General features: G+C 41.5%; 1 protein-coding gene across 4 annotated transcripts in view; it reads left to right on the plus strand.

Moving 5' to 3' along the window:
• Positions 1 to 838: 838 nt before the first annotated feature.
• The window catches only part of camsap2b (calmodulin regulated spectrin-associated protein family, member 2b), a 32,446-nt gene continuing 8,960 nt past the window's right edge, over positions 839 to 24,324 (plus strand). For 2 of the 4 annotated variants that reach the window (XM_019262238.2, XM_019262240.2), the window contains exons 1-9: positions 839 to 1,561; positions 7,471 to 7,730; positions 14,452 to 14,631; positions 15,663 to 15,749; positions 19,735 to 19,767; positions 20,930 to 21,071; positions 22,209 to 22,348; positions 23,988 to 24,078; positions 24,208 to 24,312. In XM_019262238.2, coding sequence (XP_019117783.1) covers positions 1,423 to 1,561; positions 7,471 to 7,730; positions 14,452 to 14,631; positions 15,663 to 15,749; positions 19,735 to 19,767; positions 20,930 to 21,071; positions 22,209 to 22,348; positions 23,988 to 24,078; positions 24,208 to 24,312 — 1,177 coding nt within the window. In that variant the 5' untranslated portion in view covers positions 839 to 1,422. The remainder of the gene's footprint in view (positions 1,562 to 7,470; positions 7,731 to 14,451; positions 14,632 to 15,662; positions 15,750 to 19,734; positions 19,768 to 20,929; positions 21,072 to 22,208; positions 22,349 to 23,987; positions 24,079 to 24,207; positions 24,313 to 24,324) is intronic. The other 2 variants (XM_019262239.2, XM_019262241.2) reach the window with 1 other exon arrangement.

Raw genomic sequence — 24,324 nt, forward strand, 5'->3', positions numbered from 1 at the left:
CTCACAATTAATGAGGCTGTCTTTGTGCTATTTTCAATGATATATGGGGTTTCAATGTTTTGCACATCATCACATTTTGTTTCTATTTACATTTTTACACACCCTGCACACATTTTTACACAACTTTTTTTTTTTGGAAACAGGGTTGTGAAAGTACGTACTCTGTCTGTTTGGTGTAATGTAGTGGTATAAAAGTCTTACAAAATGCAAATACTTGTGTCAGAAGAAACTGTGCTTAAGTCTGAAATCAGCATCTCTTTCCTAATCCGAACGTCCTTCAACAGAATCAGTGTAAAATAATCAGTAATATATTTTATTGATCAGGCACTATCGTCGCTATCTGATCTTCACGTCTCATATCAGAAAATCATTTAAAATGATAAAAATAAAGTTAACAAATAAAACTGGACAAAAGACAAACTAAACTGCCTTTTCTCACTGGTTACTATATCAGTGCTTTGTCAAAATAAGGTGAAACAAAACAAAACAAATTAGAAATGTTTATTATTATCTGTTAAATTTGTCTCAATAGTAATCAAATCTATCATATAGAGTGGGAGGGTCACTCTTAAAGTAAGCAACCATGCTTACACTACACTAAATATTCTTTTCAACCTTTTCAAAACTCTAATAAAAATGTCTAGAATAAGGATACAGTCATTCTGTTTATATAAATATATGTTGTGAAGAATTAAAGTCCTCCTTCCTCCACTTCTCCATGGAAACCACATCTGGGAGTTAGTCAAAAACCCTCCTTGGAGTTAACTCCACCTTGGTTTGTATTACACTGTGGTGACTCCTGTCGCGGCAGTGAATAGACTTGGGGGTGGGTGGACCGCGCATGCGCAGTGCGCTCTATCCTCCAGACCAGTGCGGCAGGAAAGGCGCAGAGAAGACGCCGCGGAGAGATAGAAGAGAGAGGAAAACAGTTAGAAAAGAAAAGGAGGAACAACATGGACACGAAGAGCGCCTTCAGCTGATCATAGTGTCCTCTGGTGTCGGGCTGTGGCTCCTCTCCTCTGCCGCACAGCCGCTCCGTTATGTATAACCTGAGGAGGAGAATAATGTCAGGGAGCGGAGGAAATCTTCAGAAATCCTGCTCCTGAACTGCGCTTTAAGAATATTACTTAAAACTGGAGGATGGTTCGTGTGTGAGAGAGGAGCGCCTTTTTTATTTATATCCAACTCGTCGTGCTCTCCAAAAAAAAAAAAAAGGAAAGAAAAGAAAAAAAATCAAGGCCACGCTGAAAGTTTTTTTTATTTTTTTCTGGAGAAGGGAAATTTTTGCTGCATTGAATTCCATTGGACGGGATGTCATCCGCAGTCAGGAGGAATTCTTCAGGCTGACTGCTCCTCCAGCTGCACTGTGTATGTGAATCCTGACAGACAGACAACACACACACACACACACAGACAGAAAAGATGGGAGATGCGACAGATGACAGAGGGATGAGACGCACCTTCATCGTCCCTGCCATCAAGAGCTTCGATCACTATGACTTTACCAGGGCCAAGATATCATGCAGCCTGACGTGGCTGGTGGCCAAGGCTTTCGGCTCGGGTAGGTGGCGCCTCTTAATCGTCTTCATCTCTGGATTAGATTAGTGGAAAACATTGTTAAGATAATCATCTAACTTGTGTAATAATGTGGACTGATGATGACTTGGACCAGGGTGTTTAGAGGCGGGAGTATTGTGTAAACAACAGCCTGTAATCAGACACTCACTGCCTTATTCTCTTGTTATTATGAATACAAATTTATATTTGTCAGATTATCTTCTTTATCCATAAACTCACATCAATCTCTATCTCTAGAGTTGGTGAGATCTTCTACATCACATGCTCATGTCACAGTGTTATTGAGTTTAACCTGTTGCATGACTAATGTTAATTATTCCCCTCTGCAGAAGTTAGGCCAAACCTATTATGTAACTCTCTGTGTCTCCGGATCTGTATTGTCAGCTTATACTGTTTGATGGCTGATCAACAGATGCAAGGACTTAACTTCTGCTTGCCTTTAGGGCTGCAGCCGATCAATCTTATTTTTGATTGAATAATTTGTCAACAATGTCAGAAGATTCAATGCATTTTGATGCAAGTACAAATACATACAAATATCCATTCACACACCATGAAACAAATGTAGAAATACAAAATATTATAATGTAAGAAGCTAGTTCAAATGCATAATTAAGGGTTGATGAACAGTACAAGAAGTTCAAATGTACTTGTCGTTCTGTAAACACAGTCAACTGCCCTTCTCCTGTCATCTCCTGTGCAGAAATCCAATGACTTCCTTCTATTTGTTTTACTTGCAGGCAAATTAAATGTTTCAAAATATCTCATCAAACGTTCCTAAAGCTTGAAGCATGGCTGCTTTTTAACATTGTTTAGGCCCACAGTTGGAACAGGGAATGTTAAGCATTTTTACTTGGAAGATTATTCCAACAATCAATATTTTGGACGATAAAAATGTCAGAAAATGCTGAATAACGCCCATCGCGCTTTCCTAGAGGCCAAGGTGACATCTCAAAATGTCCAAACAACAATCTAACACTAAAATTAATTTAGTTTTCTACCACACAAGACAAAAAAGAAGCAAATCTGAGCAGAGTTAAGAAAGTTGAGAATCTGCAAAAAGGGTTAGGTATATTTTATCAGAATATAGTGAATAATGCCTAATCACGTGTGCTAAAGGCCATGATGACATCTTAACTTATCTTGCCGCACTCCACAGATATTTCGTTTCACAAGAAAGAAAGAAAAACAAGAATTTTTCACATTTAAGAAGCTGGAAACAGAGAATGATTGGCGTAATTTACTCTAAAAATGACTTAAATTGTTTATCTTTGGCTCAATAAAATGTCAGAATATAACGTCCATCACTCCTTGTCTTTACTCAAGCGGACGTCTTAAAACGTTGTCTGACCAGAAGTCTTAAAGACAAAGACATTCAGTTTACTGTAATTTAGGAGAAAGAAAAAAACAGCAAGTGAGAAGCTGAAAATAGGGAAAGTAGTGGGAGATCAAGTTTCTGTTTATCAACTATTTGACTGATTGTTTCAGCTATTCTCTTCCTTTCCAAGCACAGTAAAATAGCTGCTCACAGTATAAGAGGACTGTTTTGCCTTTCATGACAGTAACAATGATGTTTTCATATGGATATGTATGTCAGTAACTATTCCATGTATCCGAGCTTTGGCCTGTGTCCTGTCATCAGTGTGGTCTGGAAGCAGCTCTGGCCTCCTGCCCTCATAAAGAGTAATTCCAGCTTGCTCTCAGCCTAGAGGTTTACTCCAGCTCCTAATGAATGCTTTTAACGGCTGCTCCTCAATGTACAGTACTCGGACAGACAAACCTAGAAAGAGACAGATCAAAAGGCAGACGTCTGAATCACACCTATTGATCCAACAGTGAGCGCCAAACGGGCCAGCGTGACTCTTTTGTTGTTTTTACTCCCAGAGAACATGAAAATGGTGGAGAGACATACAAGGTAGAGGACAGCAACATGTGAGACCTGCGGCTGTTAGCATGTACTGTTGCCGCCGTGTTTTTTCCCCATCCCTCCAAGTGACACAGTTTTAGCTCCGAGCGCTGCCGAGAACTGTGGCCCAATTCATAACTAGTCCTCAGAGCCCTGTTTGGCCTAGTTTGGACGGATGAGTGATGGTTTAAATCTGGTGATGCTCAGATGTAACAACTTTCTCATTTGCTGAAAGTTTGTAGTAAAACTTTACACAGATGCAGATTGCATGAGCACACGTAAAATGAACAGAGCATGAAAATAAAGCGCTTTAACAAGCAAGGAAATAGAAAAATATTCACAGTGGTTTTCAAAACTGGAGTTACAAAGTGATTTATAGTAAGAAAGAGGAGGTAAGAGGGAGATAAAGAAGATGGGATGTGGGGGACACTAAAAACAAGCAGAATGGAGTGAAAATCAGAAGAAAGGAACACAAATGGGTTTTAAGATGCTGTCTGAAGATGTGGACTTTTTTTCTGTGCATGTGGAGTTGTCTGAGTGCATGTATAATAGATATCAGAGCTTAACAGTCTTGACGTGTCTCCACATTAGCATCATATGAAGTTGGAACGCCCGTCAGCAAAGGACCAAACAGAGGTCGCCCCAGATTTTAACGATAACGCTTAAGTGCTAGCCTTATGTATTCAAGCACTGTTAAAAATCCCCGCCAGACACATATACTCACATACTACACACATAATACTTCCAGTTCTTCCAGAAGAAAAGCTTCATTAACCTGTTAAAAGTACATCTACGCCCTCTCTTGTTTGGTTCGAAACTGCTGGACTTTTTCTGAAATTAGTGTGTGTGCGTGTGTGCGTTGAACCATGATTGGCTTCTAGACTAGTTCCTGTCCGTCTGTGTGTTAAACTCAGATGTAAGGACAGCATGTACATCATTCTGGACAGTGAAGCCCAAACATCACGTGAGGACTTTAAGAATCAATGCATGAGCAGCATTGATTTTTGTACAGTTCTTTCAGGGCTAATGTAGCCGGGGGTTACTGGTCACTGTCTGTGCATTTGTTTACCTCAGCGTAGGTTCAGTCTTTTTGTGGTTTTGTGGTTTGAAATTGAATATTTAATCAATCCTGAAACTTGACAGATTTCAAGTGGCTCAATTTAAGCGGGCAGGTGAAATTTTTGACATCTAAGTTATAATTTGATGGTGAGTTTACACCAGAGGCTTATATCACATTATCCGCTGCAGCACAGACACCACAATGATTTCATTCAGCTCATTTAGAAGATTAGATGGAGGGAATTCTTCAACTCTATCAGTATTGCTCAAAACAAAGATGACCATGGGTCGCCAAGAGAGTATCCTCTCCAGCTATAAGGAATGAATGCTGGGTTTCTTTTAAAGCTATGAGGAAACTGATCAGTAAAGTCAGATGACGTAAGAGACATGTGAACATGAATACTCTTCCTTGAAGTGAAGGGTTTTTAATGGCTCTCTGCGTCTCTGTGTTTCATATGTTATGGTGCTTTAAAATAAGAAGCTAACTCATGCTCCAGTGTAGGACAAGAAATAAACATTAGCCGCCAGCCATCATTTAGTAAAATGCTATTATCCTATAGCTCAGATGTTAGAGCGGGCCTGGCTGTTAATTGTAGGGTTTGTTGTTAGACGCACAGCTTCTAGCTGCCCCCAGCTGTCCATATGTCATTGAGAAAGACACTGAAACCTAAAATTACTCCTATTGTATATACGAAGGAAACACATGCAGGTCGTTTTGGACCAACAAATCTTTTACATTTGCATTGGACATGAGTACATGTATGTGGTTTTGTATGTATGCGTTTTAGCCTCTTTCAGGTCATTGTTTTGGTTTTATGGCTCATAACTTATAGAGTCGCTCTTAGCCGCAGCGAGAACCAACTGTACACTACCTGCCCAGCACCAAATGACAGCTTAAAAGGCAGATATTTCCCTCAGGAGTTAGTAGAGACCAAATACAGCTAAAAAAGAGAGCGAATATTGGACTTATATTCCTGAGGAGGACAGAGATATGAATCTAAGTGAATGATAGGTTTGGAAAATGAGCAACTAGTTCCCCTAAAAGGTGACTAAAAGGTGTGGTATGTCAGTGTCATGTTCACAGCTGGTTTCCCAAAGAAGCCCAAAAAAAAAACATGTCATTGATGGTTAAAAGTATTTTTTTATTATGGAGAGTAAGCCAACAGCCGAGTACAAACATATAAGCCAAAAATAATATTATAATCTCTATAAAAACTTTAGAAATCATCACAAGTTGTCAGCACAGATTACTAATTAGATTATTATTATTGTTTTTTCTTTCAAAGAGAGTTAGCCTGAAGAGCAGAGATAAACTCTGCTGACCGTGATGTTGTGTATGCTGAGCTGTGATCCCAGGGGGCTCCAGGGGAGCAGTCTTCTCATGCCTGGACTTCCTGTGGCAGCTACTTCCTGTCTGTTTCCTCTTTGATGGCCAGCACAAAGGAGAGCGTTTTTACTTGACGAGGCAGATTTTCATGAACTCTAGAAAAACTCTCCGTGTTATCGTAGCCCGCTTATGTGTACGCAAAATGCCAAACTTGTATTTTTGTGAAAGGTTTCTGGGTGAAAGAGTGTACTGTGATGAACCATTTCTAGCATGATACTATAATAATTCACAGAGATGTCGCTTTAGTTGCCAAATTTGTATTCTCCGAGGTTGAATCCTTTAAGTGCAGCTCCTTTAATTAGCTTTATAGGCATTCAGACACAAGTTGGATGGATTTAATAGTTGTGACTAGACACAGGAGGGCTTGTTATGAAGTAGATGTTGATGTGGTTCAACATCTGCCTGTTGCTCTAAATATCTCTTTTTATCACGCAGCGCAGGGTTATGGGGAGGGGGCTGCACTAACCACAGCTGCTGGAAAACTGCAGAGGTTCGATCGTGCGCTTAATGGAGCTTCAAATATTACATTTTTATTATATTGTTTTGTTGAGCTCTTTTGCTTCTACAATGTTGTTGTTTTGGACACAGAACAGAAGGCTGTACCTTTAAGACAGATTCCTTTAGTGTCCTTTGTTTCCTTCAGTGTGATTCAGAGGCAGCCAGAAAGGAAATGACCCCACACACCAGGAATACACACTCATACTGGAGCATGCAGTGTTCTAAAACACACACACACACACACACACACACACACACACACACACACACACACACACACACACACATTCCTATGCAATGGTCTTGTCTGACACACAGAGGATAGAGGTGCATAGAGTATGTATGTCATCCAATGACAGATTGATGACTAGTGTAGTATAACTTTGACTCAATGTGTGGTTAAGAAACAACACAGTCAGAGAGAAAAGTATGTAACTCCTGGAAGCGTAGCTGTGTGTATGTGTGTGTCCAGCTATTTTCTTTAAATCAATTTCACAAGATTGGGTACTGCATGCGTTGTATATTTGTAACATAAACTTCTACCTACACACATAGGCTACAGTATCTTTTACACACACACACACACACACACACACACACACACACACACGCTGCAGCTTTGTGCTCACAAGATGCATTTTGTGGAGATAAGCATCAACAAATATACATGTGACATTGGTGTGTTTCTTAGTGTAATGGAGAAAACTCTGTCTGCAAACTTTTCACCTCTAACTGACGTCATGGCTAATGAAAGTGATGATGTTCAGGAGGTTTCGTGGTGCATGTCATCTTTTTTTGGGTGTGTGCCGCAAGCTTGGAGCTGGTTGTGGGCATGAAGGCGTGGCTCTGAGCTACAATATACTGTAGTGAAGCCATGGCAACAACAACGAAGGTAGTGAACTATAGAAAGAATTGTAACATATCTTCTTTTATTGCCTGGATGTATTTACTGTTTGCATCTCTGTCGATGTTGGTGTCTGAGAAGAGAAGGAACTCTAACCTTGTATCCTCTCTGCTCTTTTTCTCTCTCTCTCTCACTTAGATGCAGTACCAGAGGAACTGGCCGAGCCTTTATACAGGGACCAGTACAACCAGGAGCACCTGAAGCCTCCGGTGGCCTGCCTGCTACAGTCTGCAGAGCTCTACTGCCGGGCGGGGAGCCTGATCCTTCGCAGTGATGCCGTCAAACCTTTACTGGGACACAACGCTGTCATCCAGGCTCTGGCCCAGAAAGGCCTGTATGTCACTGACCAGGACCGACTGGTCACTGAGAGAGATCTGACCAGCACACCTATACACATGGTGAGTGGATCTGACCAATTAAAAACATGTGCATAAATGTATGTGCACGTTCATACTCCACTACATGTGTAGTGGAGATATGTGATGATGTGTGGAAGTGGATCGCTTGATTTAGATCTCTGTTCATTCATACATCTCACAAGTACATAAGCATATCAACCAGAGTTATCACCAAGGATTATTATCCATAAATTGTCTATAAAATGTTCAAAACAAGTTAAAAATGGCACAATTTTTCAGAGCTCTAGATTTATTTTGTCAGTCAACTAACTGATTAATCCGCTAATTGTTTCGGGACTATAGTACCAGTGTATGTTGCTGTGTGCTTGGCTGTGTCCTCCCCTCGTGGAGAATAAGTGGGTTATATGATCGTGTGTTTGTGTGTGCCGCTCCATGTGTCCTACTGTCCTCCAAGATCTGTCCGTTGAGAGCAAAACAACCGCTAATGACGGGTTTCCTATAGCAACCCATTACTCACTGTTCGGTCTCTGTGTCATTAGACAGCATCGGGCAAACATGCCCTGGCTCACACCACCAAGGGATATTCTTGTTGTATGTTGTCAGTGTTGTGTGCAGCAATGGATGGTAGAACATAAAAAGATTGTCATGTACATTTATTTTCATTATTGATTGATATCAATCTGATATATATCTGAATGTATTCATTTTTAAGTTGTGTTAGCCCAATGTAATGTCTTTTTATTGCTCAACAGTCCAAAACCTCAAAGATATTCAGTTTACAATGAGAATCCTCACATCTGAGAGGCTGGAAGCTAATTTGCCGCATTTCGTCTTGAGAAATCACTCAAACAGTTACCATAATCTTCTGTTGATCCACCAATCAGTCCATTGTTACAGCTCTAGAACAAAACACCGTCACCTTTTACTGGATGTAAGCAGAGTGGAAGAGATTCTGAGGCCCAAAAAGCGTTAAATTTATGGTGTTTTAGTGAAGAAAGGAGGGCGAGTCTGTGGCAGCTTGATACAGACACACTGCTAGCACATGCATGGCTGCAGACCGGGCACTTCTGCTGACGCCAAAAGGTGTCTGCATTGCAGTGCACGCTCTCTCTCTCTTCCCCCACCCTCTCCCGCTCTGTCTGTCTTACCGTTTCTTTTCTCAACTCTCTTGTCTCTCTCTCTCTCTCTCTCTCTCTCTCTCTCTCTCTCTCTGTCTGTGTGTTTTTGCTACCTTCCATCTTCTGTCTCCATCTCTCGCCTCCTGTTGTTTTCAGCCTTTTCTAATATCTCCTCTGTCTCATGCAAACTCTTACTGATATGGATTAAATGAGACTGGGACATTCTTATCACCTGAATATTTAATTGAAGCTTAAACATATTTCATCAAGCAGCACCAGTGCCCACGCTCTCTCTCTCTCTCTCTCTCTCTCTCTCTCTCAGGTTGTTTTTTATTTGGCCTCTTTTTGTGCTCTCCATTTTTACGGCTCTAGAGGGTAATTCAAAGTCACTAGTCGAGGACATTTTTATGTTTGCAGTTGATTGTTCTCACTACAAAACACATCGATTGTGCATCAAGAGTGTCATGAAACTTGGAGTGACAGGCGGTGATCAGGTACAACGCTTAATGACCCTGTATCCTGTGACACCTATAAAAGTAAACGTGTAGTCCCTGGCTGTGTCTGTGATTCTGTGTGCATGGCAGGTGATTTAGTGGTAGTGTTAAGCAGACAAATGGAGCCTGTAGCCCCTCGACCCCCGAAGACTATTGACCTTCATTTGTGTGTTGCACATCTGTGCAATTTGTTACTCTGTCTATCCTTATTGTTGCTCTGTGCCCTTCTCAATTTAATAGATTGGTTCTGCAAAGTAGAGGGACCGTCTGTCTGTGTGTGTATTTGTGGACTCAGCAGGATCATTTCAGTCACGCTGAAGTGAAGGCTTTTCATTTTGGGTTATGGTATATCTGCAGAGAAAATGATGACCTCATGGTTTTCCAAATAGTGTGCAACAGAGAAATAACTCATGTCAGGCAGGAGGAGGAGGAGGAGGAGCGTGGCAGTCTGTCAGAGGACGAATAAAGAGAGAGAGGGAAGGAGGGAGGAATGGAGTTTTAGGGACTGCCATTTGGCAGTGATCCAGGAGGAAGTAGGAAAGTAGAGCAAGAGAAGAGAGGAAAGGGTGAGTGTGGAAGTCTGCGAGAGGACGAATGGAAAGGAGGCAGATGGGGAAGAGCTGTGGAAAAGCGGGATGGGGAAAGATAGAGGAGAGAGAACGAGAGAGGAGGGTAAGGTATTGCCTCTTTGGCAGGCGGGACAACGTGTGTGCCAGAGAACAGAATGGAAAGGGCCCACTATTAAATATGGCCATCTGGAAAGAGGGGGGAGGGTGACGGGGTAGGAGAAAAGCAGAGTACATGTGGAGCAGGGAGGGTTGAGGAGAGGAGAGGAGAGAAGGAGGACGTGATGTGCACTACTGCAGCACGGTGGAGGGTGGGGTCTCACTGAGTCAAAGCACGTCTGGTGCACAAATGAGAGCCCCCCCCCCCAACACACACACACATGAACACACTCCTCCAAAGAGCTGTCAGACCTCCAGCATGTGCACAAGACCCATGTGCCCTTTTCTAGCCCTACCTTCCTGTTTCTCTTGGACTTTTTTTTCTGGTTTGCACATGTTCACACGTGCAGCCCTCTGTGTGTTAAAGCACAGAGGGCTGCAAGTGATGGGAGACGGAGAGAGAGAGAGAGAGAGAGAGTAACATAGCGGTAATTGAATTTTCCTGCAGAGGGGCGTGTGCCTTCGTCTAGAATCTAGACTCTAGTAGCTTTCTGCCAAATATTGCTGAAAGATTTGCCGGATAGAGAGAGATAGCAAGCGTGGTCGTTATTTTTACAGGTAGTTTGGCCAATTGCATCTTAGCTGTCAGCACACACAATAAGACACTCAATAGAGCCAGACATGTAGGTGTAAAGTTGCACAATAAAAACACTTGAGCGCTGCTCAGATGTAGGTCATTTCTGAGTGTGTACCTGCGCTGAAAAGACACTTAGGTTACTTTGATTATCTGTTTGCTCAGCTGTATTCTGCTTTCCTATAGATGCCTTTGATCAAGGGCGCTCACACACACACACACACACACACACACACACACACAAACACACAGACTCATGCACCCGTACAGCAGTAGTGGGAATGAATACTGATGCTCCTGTTAGATAGTGTGCATGAGTGTACTGCAGGTCTTTACAGCTCTTTATGGCCAGTGTGTGCCATTTCCACAGCCTTATAAGGCGTGTCTGTCACCATGAGTGGTTTAGACTCGTCTCCCCACCCACACACACACACACCCACACACACACACACACACACACACACCAAAGGTCTTTGTGAAGGGATAATAGACAGCATGTCTTTTAAATCCATGCTGTAGTGTCAACAGTAGAGACGAGAACAGTGCGAAGATGTGTAAGCAGCAGCTCCATATACAGTCTGTCTGTCTGTCTGTCTGTCTGTCTGTCTCTTATGCACACATGCACATGCATACACACATGTAGATTAGATCCGAACACAATGTCCCAAACAGTGCAGTGAATACACAATGACGAGAGGAACAATAACCTGGTTAAAAAACAAATCTAGATGTGACATCAAAGTTTCAGTCCTCCTTTGTCAAGACATTTACAAAGCAACAGGCAGATGTTATTATTAATAATAGTATTACTTCACTTCTTGTCTGGAGTCGTAAAGTGCAAATAAAAAAAAGCAAGGACCTCCCCAGTGTTGATAAAAGAACAACATTTTGGGAAATGCACACTGTAGTGGCAAATAACTTATGGTTGGATTTTTCCTTTAACACTTATTCCAAGTTTCCTTTGTTTTTACCACATGGAGAGTGCTTGTGCAGCATGTCAGACCTCTGAGCCCTTTTTCCAAAAACGATTCCAGAGAGTTTTTTCGTCGTTCACTGTTGCTCAGATTTTATTGCAAAATAAACATAATTTGAAAATAAGATGCAGTTCATTCAGTGTCTTTAAACTTTAACTGCAGCGTTTGCAGATTCCTTTCATCCGCTGACTCGGGTGAGGTCGACTGAGGTCAATGACGGTATCTTTTGGCAGCCCTGTTCTTCCAGGATAGTGGATGAGGTGGTGAGACAGAAAAAAATCAACAAATTATGTGAATAAAAATAAATGCAACTCTTACACACACAGTTAGACTGGACTATTCATGCCACTCGTGTTTTAATTATGGAGCTAGCTTAGCTTAGCACACACCTTTTAAAGCTCACTAATGTAAAAACTTGTTTGTTTAATCTTTGCACAAACAGATACATTGTGGTTTTAAAGGGAGTTCCACACTGTATTATACAATACCACTATTATACTACTAATATAAAAGACTCCACCCTACCGCTCTCCCAAAAATGTAGACTACCCTGCCCTACTGTTAAATTGTGTTTTTTTAATGCAGATTTACAAAAATCTTAATGAAACTAAATAAATTAGTGATTTGTCGTCACCATTAAAACTCATATGGATTCTTCACCAAGTGCTCTGAACACACACACACACACCTACACAAGCTTCTTAGCGACATTAAAGATTTAGGGGTTTTATGTAAATGAGTTCAGAAAAGCTTCAATCGCAGAAAAAAAGCTCAGTGGGTTTTCATTAAAATCATGTTTTCTGGATCTCCAGCTTCAGTTTAAGCTGCTTGGCCTGTCTCTCTCTCTCTCTGTCTGTCTGTCTGTCTCTCTGTCAGACTGTCAGTGCTGCTGTCAGCCAGACTGTCTGTAGGACCTCTGGAGGAGAATTCACGCAATGTGAAATATCCGGCAATATCCTGAAGATGCAGGAATTCAAAACAGCATCTGCAGATTGTTTTCATAGACAGGTCAATATCAGACTCATGTAATGTGGCATCTCTGTGTTCAAGTGCTAATACAAACAATACTGGCTACCAGTTTAACACACAACCGCTGTAGCCTTTAGTACAGTACATACAGTACAACATACTGTATGTCTGCCAGCACACATGTTTGTGTAGGTCAGTGTCAACAAGTAAATGTTCAGCTGAGAGTAAGATTTTTAAGATTGTTGAATAAACGCTCATTCATCAATCCACACAGAAATAAATCAACATTTTTTTAACTGATGAACCAGTTCAACAATTGGTTAAAATACCAAATATGTAAGAATTTCTTTTTTTGAAGTCCGCTTCGCTTAGTCTCTGAGGGTCACTTTTAATGTTTTATGACATTATATAAACAATGAAATTATTAAAAAATAATAGTGGTATTAGATTAGGTGATAAGGTAACTATTAATTACATATTTTCTGGCATCAGTTTCTCAACACTTCTATGAGGACTTTGTTTTTAACAGCCATATTTCCTCTGTACACGCCGTCTGTTTGCGCTGGCAGAACAACATGTGGTGCTGACGTTAGGCACCAGTAGCAGAAGAGGAGCTGTAGCACTGGGTCGGTTGTTGGTTTCTTGGGGAAACACTTGGTCACATTGGCTGTTACATAAGGCTCTGCGGTTACGAATAGAGGCCTGTGCTTGACAGTACGGGCTTCGGTGGGACGAGGTCTCACTGCTTGTTTGTGTCTGTTGGTTTGAGTCTCCTGGATCATGGAGCACCTGACTTCAGATGTTTGTCCAGTTAGGTTGGACTCACACACAGATGCTTAGGTAAGCAACAAGCACTCGTAAGCACACATACACACACTTAGACACAGAGCGTTTAAATGTTTTTGGTGGCGTGACAGGAAAGGGAAGGGGAGGTCTGTTGGTCTGACTGGTTTGGAGTGGGATTAGAAAGGCCAGGAGAATGTCAAGCTTTGTGTAGGTGTTGATGGCTGGTAAAAAAAAAAAAAAAAAAACACTCACATAAAGTGAATTACGTCATGCATGAACTATAAAAGTACTTTTTCATGCACAGTACAGAGTGGTTTCAGATGCCATGATACAGAGGGCTTGGACAGACGGCAAAACTTGCAGCATGGTTTTTCATAGTAACCTAGGTCTGCTACATAGTACGCAATAAGCTAAAAAAGTGTGTGTGACAAAGATCGTGGCTTACACAGCAAACAATTACACAGTGGCCAGGGTGACGTGAAAACGTCTCTCTTAAATCACGGTGTCAATATGCATCAGCAGAAACTCGAATGAAGATCAGTTTTAAATTTGAGAAACCAGTTTGTGTGTTTTTTTTTGTTTTGTTGCATATCGCCTCTGCCTCACACTACATAACACCAACATGTAATGCTCACCTTTTTCCAACAGTGCCCCAAGAATTTGTTTTCAAGGGAAATGACCTCCTCATTGTTACCTGCTCCTTATTTTTCTTTAAGAACCCCTACTTGAAATGTGTAATGCTGCAGCCTCATAAACAGCTCGCTTATCGTTAGCCTCGTTGAGTGGCTTCCTCACACAATTTCAAGGAAATTATCAGGTTTGACACGCTGCATGAAAGTGAGGTGGATACATGGCAGATTGTTGAGAGGACGTGTGACATTTATTTATTTATAGTCAAATCATAATTGCTGAACAATGCTGTTTTAAACGCCTTTTGGGGCTGTATTCAAAGTACTTCATACTTTTCTCTTTCAATAGAACGAAAGTTTGAGATCATATCTGTGATTTTGTTGAATGAAAACATCTGTTTCTACACCAACCAACCAACATGGTTATATAAAGTTAGGCCTTTAATTGTGGGAAAGGAAAGTCCTTACAGTTTTGCTTTATCTCTCTACAGAGTTCCCATCTGGCGCTCATAGATACCCTGATGATGGCGTACACGGTGGAGATGGTGAGCGTGGAGAGGGTGATGTCCTGCATCAACAGGTACTCCTCCGCTGAACCCTCGCACAGTGACGGGCACATCCAGGAGCTGCCTTATGACACAGAGGATGCAATCATCACCTGGATCAACAAGGTACACACAGGAGTACGTTTGTGTGCACACAAAACCACAAGGACATGTGCTTTCTCATTTGAGAGGATAACAACTGTACACATCCTTGAGCCTTTTGCAACGAGGGACACACTGTTCTTTGTTTTACTCCGGATATAGGAGACACGAGAGGCGTTGGAAAGTGAAGTGTGTCAGCACTCAGTTCCTCCACTGCTGTTTCAAAATCTAATATTTTTGAACTAAACTAGATGAAGCATTGGCACAAACCACATGTAATCATGTCAGAGAGATAAGACATGGCTGACCTAACCTAACCTCCTCCGGTCTACTAAAGCAGGATTGGAAGGGTAAAGTTGGACCTAGAGTTGATTGTAACCTTTTAAGAAGTTAGCAGTTAAAGCTAATCTGTGACAGCGTCAAAGATTATTCAGACACTTGAAGTTACTTTTACCATCCTTGCAGGAGATGTTTAAGCCTCAAAAGATAACTATGACCTAATTTTACTTTGCACGGCATGAATTAAGCCATTAAATGTGCAGTCATCACTTACATTCCTCGCTGAAGAAGCTCATGTGTTTGGTCCTCCTTTTTCCAGCCCAGAGGCAGGAAGATACACATGTAAGATCCATTTACAGACATACACATTCAAAGAAACACGTGTCTCCCTGTGTAGCTTTGAGACATCGCACGCCGTGGTTTGGATTGGCCGAGCGACCATGTGCATCCCCAGGCCAAAATGTTACATCACTGCTTGTACTGAACCTTTGATGACAGAGGAGCAGTAATCGTAAAAAAAAGGTGGCTTTTTAAATAAAAAAATACTATTGTCGTATTCTTTGAAGTGCTTTCTACACTGGGCTTGAGTTGGAAGTCAGCAGAGTGCTGGATATTGGGTTACAATTATGTCTAGTGTCAGTGGCTAATAGGCAGAGGTGGTGGTGAAACGTTTTTTCTTTGATGTGTGGGAGCCTCTTGTTCTCATGTTCAAGTTTTTCCCCTCTTCAACACAGACTCACCATTCAGTCTCTCCCTCCCTCCTCTCTCTCTTCTAGGTGAATGAACACCTGAGGGACATCCTCATCGAAGAGCAAAAACTGAGAGAGGCTTCCTTCCAGGAGTCGAATGCAACAACACAAAAAGTAAAAACACACACACTAACGCAAACTCTCAGTCGTCAGGTATGCAAATATAAGAGTGGTTAAAGCAATAATTAAATATTTTGTCAGCGTTTTAGCTTAGCATAATGACTGAAAACAAGGGGAAAAAGTAGCCTGGTTCTTTCCTACCCGCATTATTATCTCCAGTCAAATGTAAAAATCACAGAAGTCACTGCGCCCTAGCTGTTATTGGCCAACAAATAGTTACAGTACATATCGCCCTCTAAAACCACAAATTGTGGTTGATTACCGTTAATTCTTTTAGTACTTATTTACTTCCTGCTGAGATTTAGATGAGAAGATTGATACCGCTGTCATATCTGTGTGTTAAGTACAGCTTAGCACAAAGACTGGGAAACAGTTAGCCTGTCTCTGTCTGAAGTTTTAAAATACACCGACCAGCATCGTTAAAGTTCACCAAGTAAGAGCTTGTATCTCTCTTTGTTCAATCCATACACTATACAACACTGTAATCCACTTGAATCTGTTATTTCCTAACAGTAACGAGTCTTGTCATCGTCGGGAGGTTGCCAGGCAACCAGCAGACACCACACAGAAGAGCTGTTGTTTGTCAGTAACTAGTTACACCGCGTAACTAGATACAGTGTGTTAATTGGTGAAGCGTTAATGAGCGTATTTTTGAATTTACTTACTGGAATAACCAGGGTAGCTGATTTCCCTTTGTTTTTAGTCTTTGGGCTAAAATGTTGAACTATTCTGTTAAAGATCCAGTGTTTTAGATGTATAGGACTAAAATATGGAATATAACATGAATAAATGTGTTTTCATTAGTGTATAATTACCCAAAAGTAAGATCTTAGAGCCTTTTATATTTGTAAACATAGAGTTTCTACACTTTTCCACAATGGACAAGCTAAACACTGGCTCTATATAACACCTTCATATTTCATACTTCACACTGGACCTTTAAGAATAGCACGAAAAAAAGCGAAACATTTTTTTCTCCTGTGTCTTTATCTAATTTGCTTTTTTTGTCAGTTTTGTGCTCTGCTTCTCATACTTGTGTCTTTAACTACTACCCGTAGGCATGTGTGCATCTACACAAGGCACACGTGGACACAAATGATATGTACACACACATACGGCACAGTGTAAATCAGAGGAACAGATGAGCTCAGTCAGTCTCGGACCAGCTGCGAAATGTTGGCAAGAGTCACGACACTGCTGCTTTAGAGGAGACAAAGAAATGTGCCGGGCGGAGGAAGAGAGAAAGAGTGACAGACAGAGAGAGAGAGAAGGAAAGTGAGGAGGGATAATCAGAGAGAGGGCAATGGGAGAAATGACATCAGGGTGGAGGACATGGAGAGAGACACTCAGGAACTTTGTCAGCTGTAGCAAAAGAGAGTCGGTGACAGACAGAGGCAGTGTTGTCATGCTGCAGGCCATGTTGTTATGTAAGGTCCGTGTGACACAAAGAGTCAGTCCACTGAGACAAACACACAGCAGTCCGCTACTGTCCTCTTCCACTTCAGTTAACCATAAAGCTCCAAGCACGGGGGCCTTATCAGGTCATGACCTTTGCCTCGGGTCAGCTCTGTGACGGTGACAGTCAGAGGGTAAAAAAAAGGAAAAATAAATATTAACTCAATTCACCTGAACTCAAACAGGAATCTGTAGGTAAACTTCCTGTGTTTCAATACCTGCTCAAAGAGCTGCACAGTCTAACCTTTGTCTTAAGTCAACAAGATTAAGAGCCATACTAGCTGCTCTGTGAGCTTGCACTTACACACACATGCTGCTAGCAGGCAACGTGGTCGCTATGACAATGCTTACATGGTGATGTTTATCCTGTTCACCATCTTAGTTTCGCATGTCAACATGCTTACATTTCATGTATTAGCACAGAGTACAGCTGAGGCTGATGTGATGTGTTAGTTATGCAGGTATCTAGTTGACCTGATGATGGTGCTAAATAAAAACCTCAGGGATCACCAAAGTCATTCAGAATCACCCTGAGGTCTTCATGAATGTCTGTGCACAGTTTATCTCCAATTCATCTTGGCCAAAGTGATGATACAAAGGCACACCGCAAGCAAAATAATAAAATATGGGAAAGTTACCTTTCTCTTCAAAGAGCTGCGGGATGCTTTGAGAAATCCATTTAGAGGGAGCTTTTATCTGCTGTGGGAGTTTCTTGGCAAATTTTCTCATGTGCTCATTATCTGTTTTTGTGTCAGTATAGTGAGAGTGATCACGGCCTCACTCCGATTGCTCTGTAAGATGATAACACACACAGGATATATGACCCTCTTCCAGACTGACTCACAGACACACTCAGGCATTGTCAAAGGCAACAAATTACAACGAGGGAAGAAGAAGAGGGTCTTTTAAAGAGTGTGAGGAATACTCTGTGTCAGTCAGCTGCTTTCCTACTCCATGCTCCATCACACAGCTCCCTCTCTACATTATCAACTCCAACAGAAGTCTATTCACTGAGTAGGACATTCTCAGAGGAGATAATTTCACACATACACACACTCGTAAGACTGCCTCGAACACACACACACACACACACACACACACACTATTAAATGAGCACAAGACACTTCTCAGTAAAGACTTGTCTATTCTGGGATGGTGTGAAAAAATCTTTAACTGTGGTCTTATGACTAAGTGCTCAGGATTTTTGTGCGTGCAATGTGTGTTTGTGCTTAACATGTGCTTACACATAGGACTGAGTGGAAAGTCTGTACAGCGGACATGTTGGATCATCATAAGCGAATCTAAAGCAACAGTTATAAAAGTCTGTTTGCAACATTTCTTTTAAAAACAACAACATCTCAACAGATTTTCAATAAAATTTGGTGGAATGTGAGGACAGAAGCCAAGAAATGAGAGATTACATTTTGGTGCAGATCCACAATAACCGTACAAGATAGATTTTACTGCACAATCTGTGGAACAGATTTGTGAACATGTCTGAACAGTGGGTAACTAGAAAGTTTTCATTTTAAATAAGAACATTTCCCCTGAAATACTGAAATCTGTACTCTGTGTGGTTCATTTATTTTTAGCCATGATAGCAGTGTAGCTCTACAGTATGAATAGTAATATTAGTCTGTCCACTACTTTGGTCCCAGGTGAAATACCTTAACAACTATTTAATGAATCACTATGAAATTCATGTTCCAGACTTTGGCGACCCCTTTATATTCTTGCACCACCAGCAGGTCAAATGTTTTATTTATCCAGTATTTTGTTTATGACCTCACAAATGATTAAATGTTAGGATAGCTAAACCAAGCTGGTGAACAGTATACCTGCTGAACTTCAGCATATTAACATTGTTTGGAGCATGTTCGCATGTTGACATTTCACAATGACACTAGCATGGCCTCTTAGTGTTGTGTGGTCTGTTGGTGTGTTATTTTAATTGCTCTTTATGTGATTATTTGAGTGCAATGCCTTTTAGTAAAATGCCATCTTCATCTCTAGAGACTTCTTGTGGTTGGATGATTATAAAAACATGAGTTGTGTTTTAGGAAAGCAGTTTATGTAGCATGGTCTGGGAGGGGAGACAAAGTTCTTTTTTTGCAGTGTAATTTTATATGTAAGAAGTTCTGATATTTTATGATATATATGGGCTAGGCACATGTATGTGCATGGCACGACTAAGTAACTCCCATGTGTCCCATGATTTTCTATCTCTGTAATACATCCAAACCGATAAATATATATATACACAGACATGCAAGAAGTAAATAGACACCTTCATTCAAATTCAAATTAAAGGTGTATTTATTTCTTGCATGTCTGTATATATGCATGGACATTTTAATGAATGTGCAGCCTTTGCAGAGGTACAACATGCACTCTTCTTTCTAGTTCTGAGAAAGGGTTTGTCTCCAAGTCTCAGCTGTAGTAGCAAAACTATTTTTTTTGTGCTGTTGGCCTAACACCTCTCCAACTCTCTCCTGTTGTTGTCCAATCATCATCTACCATCAAGTCTCCTAGCAAATGGTACTGGAGATTAGTACCTGTAAGTCCATCCATTCTGTGGAACTTCTTTTCACCAACCATCACCATCTACCTCCTCTCCATCTAAACCCAAACCTGCAACGATATGCCCATTCACATTCTCCCCTCATAGTCTCTTGACATTGCATGTGGCCCCAACCCCCATTATGCACTCATCAGACACCTCCCACCCTTTCCTGCCACAGGCCTCTCCACATTCCTAGTAATCTGATTAATTGATGTGGTAACTATTATAAACTGGCACTACTCTCAGAGTTGGAAACTCTACCCGAAGAACAAAGATATTCCTATTGTGTATATCATATTACCAGTTTATCTGTTGTCTGTGTTGTACATTGAAAAGAAGTGGCAACTTCCTCTCTTTCAGTTGTATGTGTTGAATTAGCTGCTGTAGAACAAACAATCAGTGATGCAGTTTATAACCTGTTTATGGAAACCAGTGATTACAGCTTCCATAATATCACTTGTAAAATGCATATTTAACACCACTCTTGTGTGTTTATGCACAAACTGGGATGCACTGATGCCCTGAAGACATATGTAGTATCGACTCTCTGGTTTTTACAGGCCCGGAGAGGCGTACAATAAATCCGCAGGCAGGACTGATGCACTAATATAGATTATTATTAAACTCTATATCACATGCATTGTCTGCTTCAGCAGCACAGTGGAGATTTAGAGCACCCACTCCCCTCCATATCAGATGTATAACATCGATAACCATTCATTTGCTACATGCATTTTGTCCCTCTTCTCCTTCTTCTTAGAGAACTAACCACTCCTCACAAGCAATCAAAGGGCGCAAAATAATGCTAGTGTTATGACACGTGCATCTCTTTTATCCATACAAATGTAAGACGACTCTGTAATTCTTGATGCTGCAGCTGATTATTTGCATGACCGATTTAATCTGCATTATTTGAGTTGAGCCTGAAGCCCATCCCTTGCTTGAGATTCCTCAAATTAACACTTACATTTGTCTGTGAGTGGGTGTGATTGAGTTGTGAGCGTGTGTGTGTGTGTGTGTGTGTGTGTGTGTGTGCGTGCAGGTGCATGCAGATAAAAGTGTGTCCGCACCAACAATCAGACAGAAAACTGTACAACATATCCACACCCCGATGACACATATTAGTGATGTCGCTATGCCGTTGCCATGGTTTCAGGCTCGCTACAGGAAGGAGCACGCTCAGCAGAGAAACGCTCCATCACTCCCTCTGGTGGAGAACCTGCTGAAGGACAACACGGACGGCTGTGCCCTGACCACCCTGCTGCACTTCTACTGCTCACAGGCTGTCAGACTGGAAGGTGGGATCAACACCTCAACCTGTAACCACACCCACCTGACCTCACTAACCACGCCCTCTTTTAATTGTAATTGTCACAATTCATAAACTCCAAAGTCAGTTCAGTGTCAGTCAAATTACATACAATGAGCTTAACCACAGTGATTTTCAGTCTCAGCACAAAGGACGCTCTCTCTGCTCTGAGTACAACTTTACATTTGAAGAGTCGGGCCTCAAACAAAGAGTGTATTCATTATGATTTTGTTTTCTGAAGGCTCCTTTCCTTATGAATGTATAACAAAGTGAGCGAATTCAGTAGAACAACAGTAGCCTTTTGCGGAAAGTGTTTTATAGTTTTCAGTGCCCTAATCTCAAAATACAACAGACATAAGCATCCTGTTGTTTCACTTAAATGATACAAACGTTGAATAACACTCAGGGTACTGACCCAAGAAAGACACTGTGAGGCAGAGAGGATTCAGGAAAAGACACGGAGAAGGAGTGCGAGACAAAGAGAAACAAAGACTTGTTTCCTCTCAAGCTCGCCTGCGCCCTCATTTCTAAAAATGCCCAGGGTTGGGTTGTGATTGGTCACGAGGGGCGTGTGACGGAGAGCCGTTAGAGGAGTCTCTGGCTGCTATTTCAAAGATAAACAACTCTCGTGTTGCTGCTCGGGATTGAATGTAGTTCACATGGAGCTCATACACATGTGGACCAGATGTGGACGCGAGTTAAACTTCATTGAGGTCTCCCTGCTGGCAGCTTGATTTATTCTAAAAAAAACAATAAAGAACTACAGTAAAGCGAGTAAAGAGAGTGACATCAAGTTTGGTTGTCTGATCTGTTCGACATTAAACACACGCATGGGCCGTCCTTACAGTAACGTCATGGGATAAAAATCCTGATGATTCATCCAGAGGGAGTTGAGAACAGTTTGAAAACTTGGCATGAATTGTTTCTGTGATTATGTGCGATTAAAATCAGCTACTGTATATGGCACACATAAAGTAGGGTCATTTTCCTCTAATGTGTTCTTTTTTAAAACGTAAACTATTCCTTATCTTTTCTTCGCCTTCCTGCTTGGCCTATCCAAACCCCTCCTCCCTTTTGTGTGTGTGTGTGTTTGTGTGTCCGCCTGACCCCTCCCCTGGCTGAGCAGATATCTGCCTGAAGGAGACTATGTCTTTGGCCGACAGTCTGTACAACCTCCAGCTGGTGCAGGAGTTCTGCAGGAACAACCTCAACCACTGCTGCCACTTCAGCCTGGAGGACATGCTCTACGCGCATGCATCCATAAAGGTAAGGAGGCGGGTATTTAGATGTTATAAGGAAAAAAAAAAGAAAAACATAAGCGGAGGATGTGGAAAGATGCTATTTTTATCATGTGGACTGAGTTAAAGAAACAGAGAAAAGAAAAGTGTTTCAGGGAATAAGAAAAGTCACGGGGTGGAAATGACAAAAAGGCAAAAATGAGTCATGCAGGGGAAAAGTTTAATAATGAATGTGTGCGAGCAGGCTCGGTTCTCACAGGGGTTGTTATTGTGTGTGTGTGTGTGTGTGGATGTATTAGCAGGGACATAAAGATCATTTTGCTACAGTGAGTATTGCTTTGCTGCCAGATTGAATAAATATGATATGTCTGTGTTGGTGCTTTTCGTGTACAGACACTGCAGGCCAAATACCCTCCCTCCCTCTCCCTCTCTCTCTATCAGACAGAGGACAGATTCAGCTCCAAGGAGATTCACAATCCTGACCCATCTCTGCCTGCCTCTCTTGTTCTCTCCCCCCTCCACCTCCTCTCTGTTCAGTTTGTATCAGACAACTAAATCTGAGATAACACAACTGCTTCAGGCTTGGATCTCCCCATTTCACACACATTTGATTCCTGATTAATAAAAGACTTTTTTTTTTTGGGTACAGCATCTCTCTGTGCCATCCAGATGAATCAGAAGCAGCCTGTGTGGGTAAATAGTATGCAGAGAGAGTGGGTAGAAACATTCGGATTCAAGTCACGGCCCGAGCTGACCGGGACTTTCCATTCTTCAAAACAACACAGCAGACAGATTTCACACTTGTGCACTCTGTATCTCTGTCTTCCTTTCTCACTACATTGTTAGAGTGAGTGTGTACTGACTGTATAAGTCCCACAGTTGCACAAGTAGGCAAAGAAGAGGGAGAAAAGAGGTCACGAAGAGCAGTTTAAGAGAATGGCACATTGCCCTTTCACCACAGACTCACTGCCCACTGAGTTTAACTAGTGTTTGTGTGTGTGGCTGTGTGTGCATTTATATAATATATTGCACAAAAATAAATGTTGTTTATGCTGTTAACCACTTTACTCTGCAAAATGAAGAGCCAGTTTAGAGGAAAGAAGTTTTTGTCTTTGTATCCCTGCTATAAATTAATTAAATTGGGCTGTGTGTGCTGACCAAAAGGTTTCCTACAGATGAAATCATCTGTATAGGCCTCCAGAGACTCTCTGTTTATAACATGAATGCATTTATCGTTGATGTGGGTTACTCACCCGCTGCTTTGTGCATCCATCTGTGCATATGTGACATATTTAAACTAAACTCCAGATGGTGTTTTTGGACCGTTGTCATGAGGCGTATGGGTTTGACATCAAACCACTTAGACAACAGACCGTGTACTAATATTCAGCTACACATACTCACACACACACACACACACCTGAGCCTGTTACCTAGCAACACTTGGCAGGCTGTGACCTTGTTGATCTGTCATGTTGTCTAATATCAGAGATCATTTAACATCTTTACAGAGACACTGGGAGGAGAAGGTTTGACCGCAAAGAGACAAATGTTGTGCTTATAACACTGATTAATAACTTCATATATGACTGCAACGTTAACCATAAAGATGTATGTGTGTGTGTGTGTGTGTGTGTGTGTGTGTGTGTGTGTGCGTGGTTTTGCAGAGTAACTACCTGGTGTTTATGGCTGAGCTTTTCTGGTGGTTTGAAGTGGTTAAACCTTCATTTGTACAGCCCAGAGTCTTCAACCCAAACGGTAAAGTACAACATTGCAATAATAAATAGGACTAATTTTACCATGTCGTGCATGAAAATGATTAACTCCAATAATGAACTGAAGGTTGCGCTTGAATATTAAGTATTTGTCATCTGTTTTTCTCTGCAGCCTGCGAGCCTGTATCATCCTGTAGAAATATGGCTCCTGTGTCCAGTCCAGTCAAACAGAGCTATGCAGACAGACCTCACAGCCCAGAGAGCATCCCTGCAGAGGGTAAAACATGTG

The sequence above is a fragment of the Larimichthys crocea genome, chromosome XII (assembly GCF_000972845.2).
Source record: "Larimichthys crocea isolate SSNF chromosome XII, L_crocea_2.0, whole genome shotgun sequence".
Taxonomy (NCBI): domain Eukaryota; kingdom Metazoa; phylum Chordata; class Actinopteri; family Sciaenidae; genus Larimichthys; species Larimichthys crocea.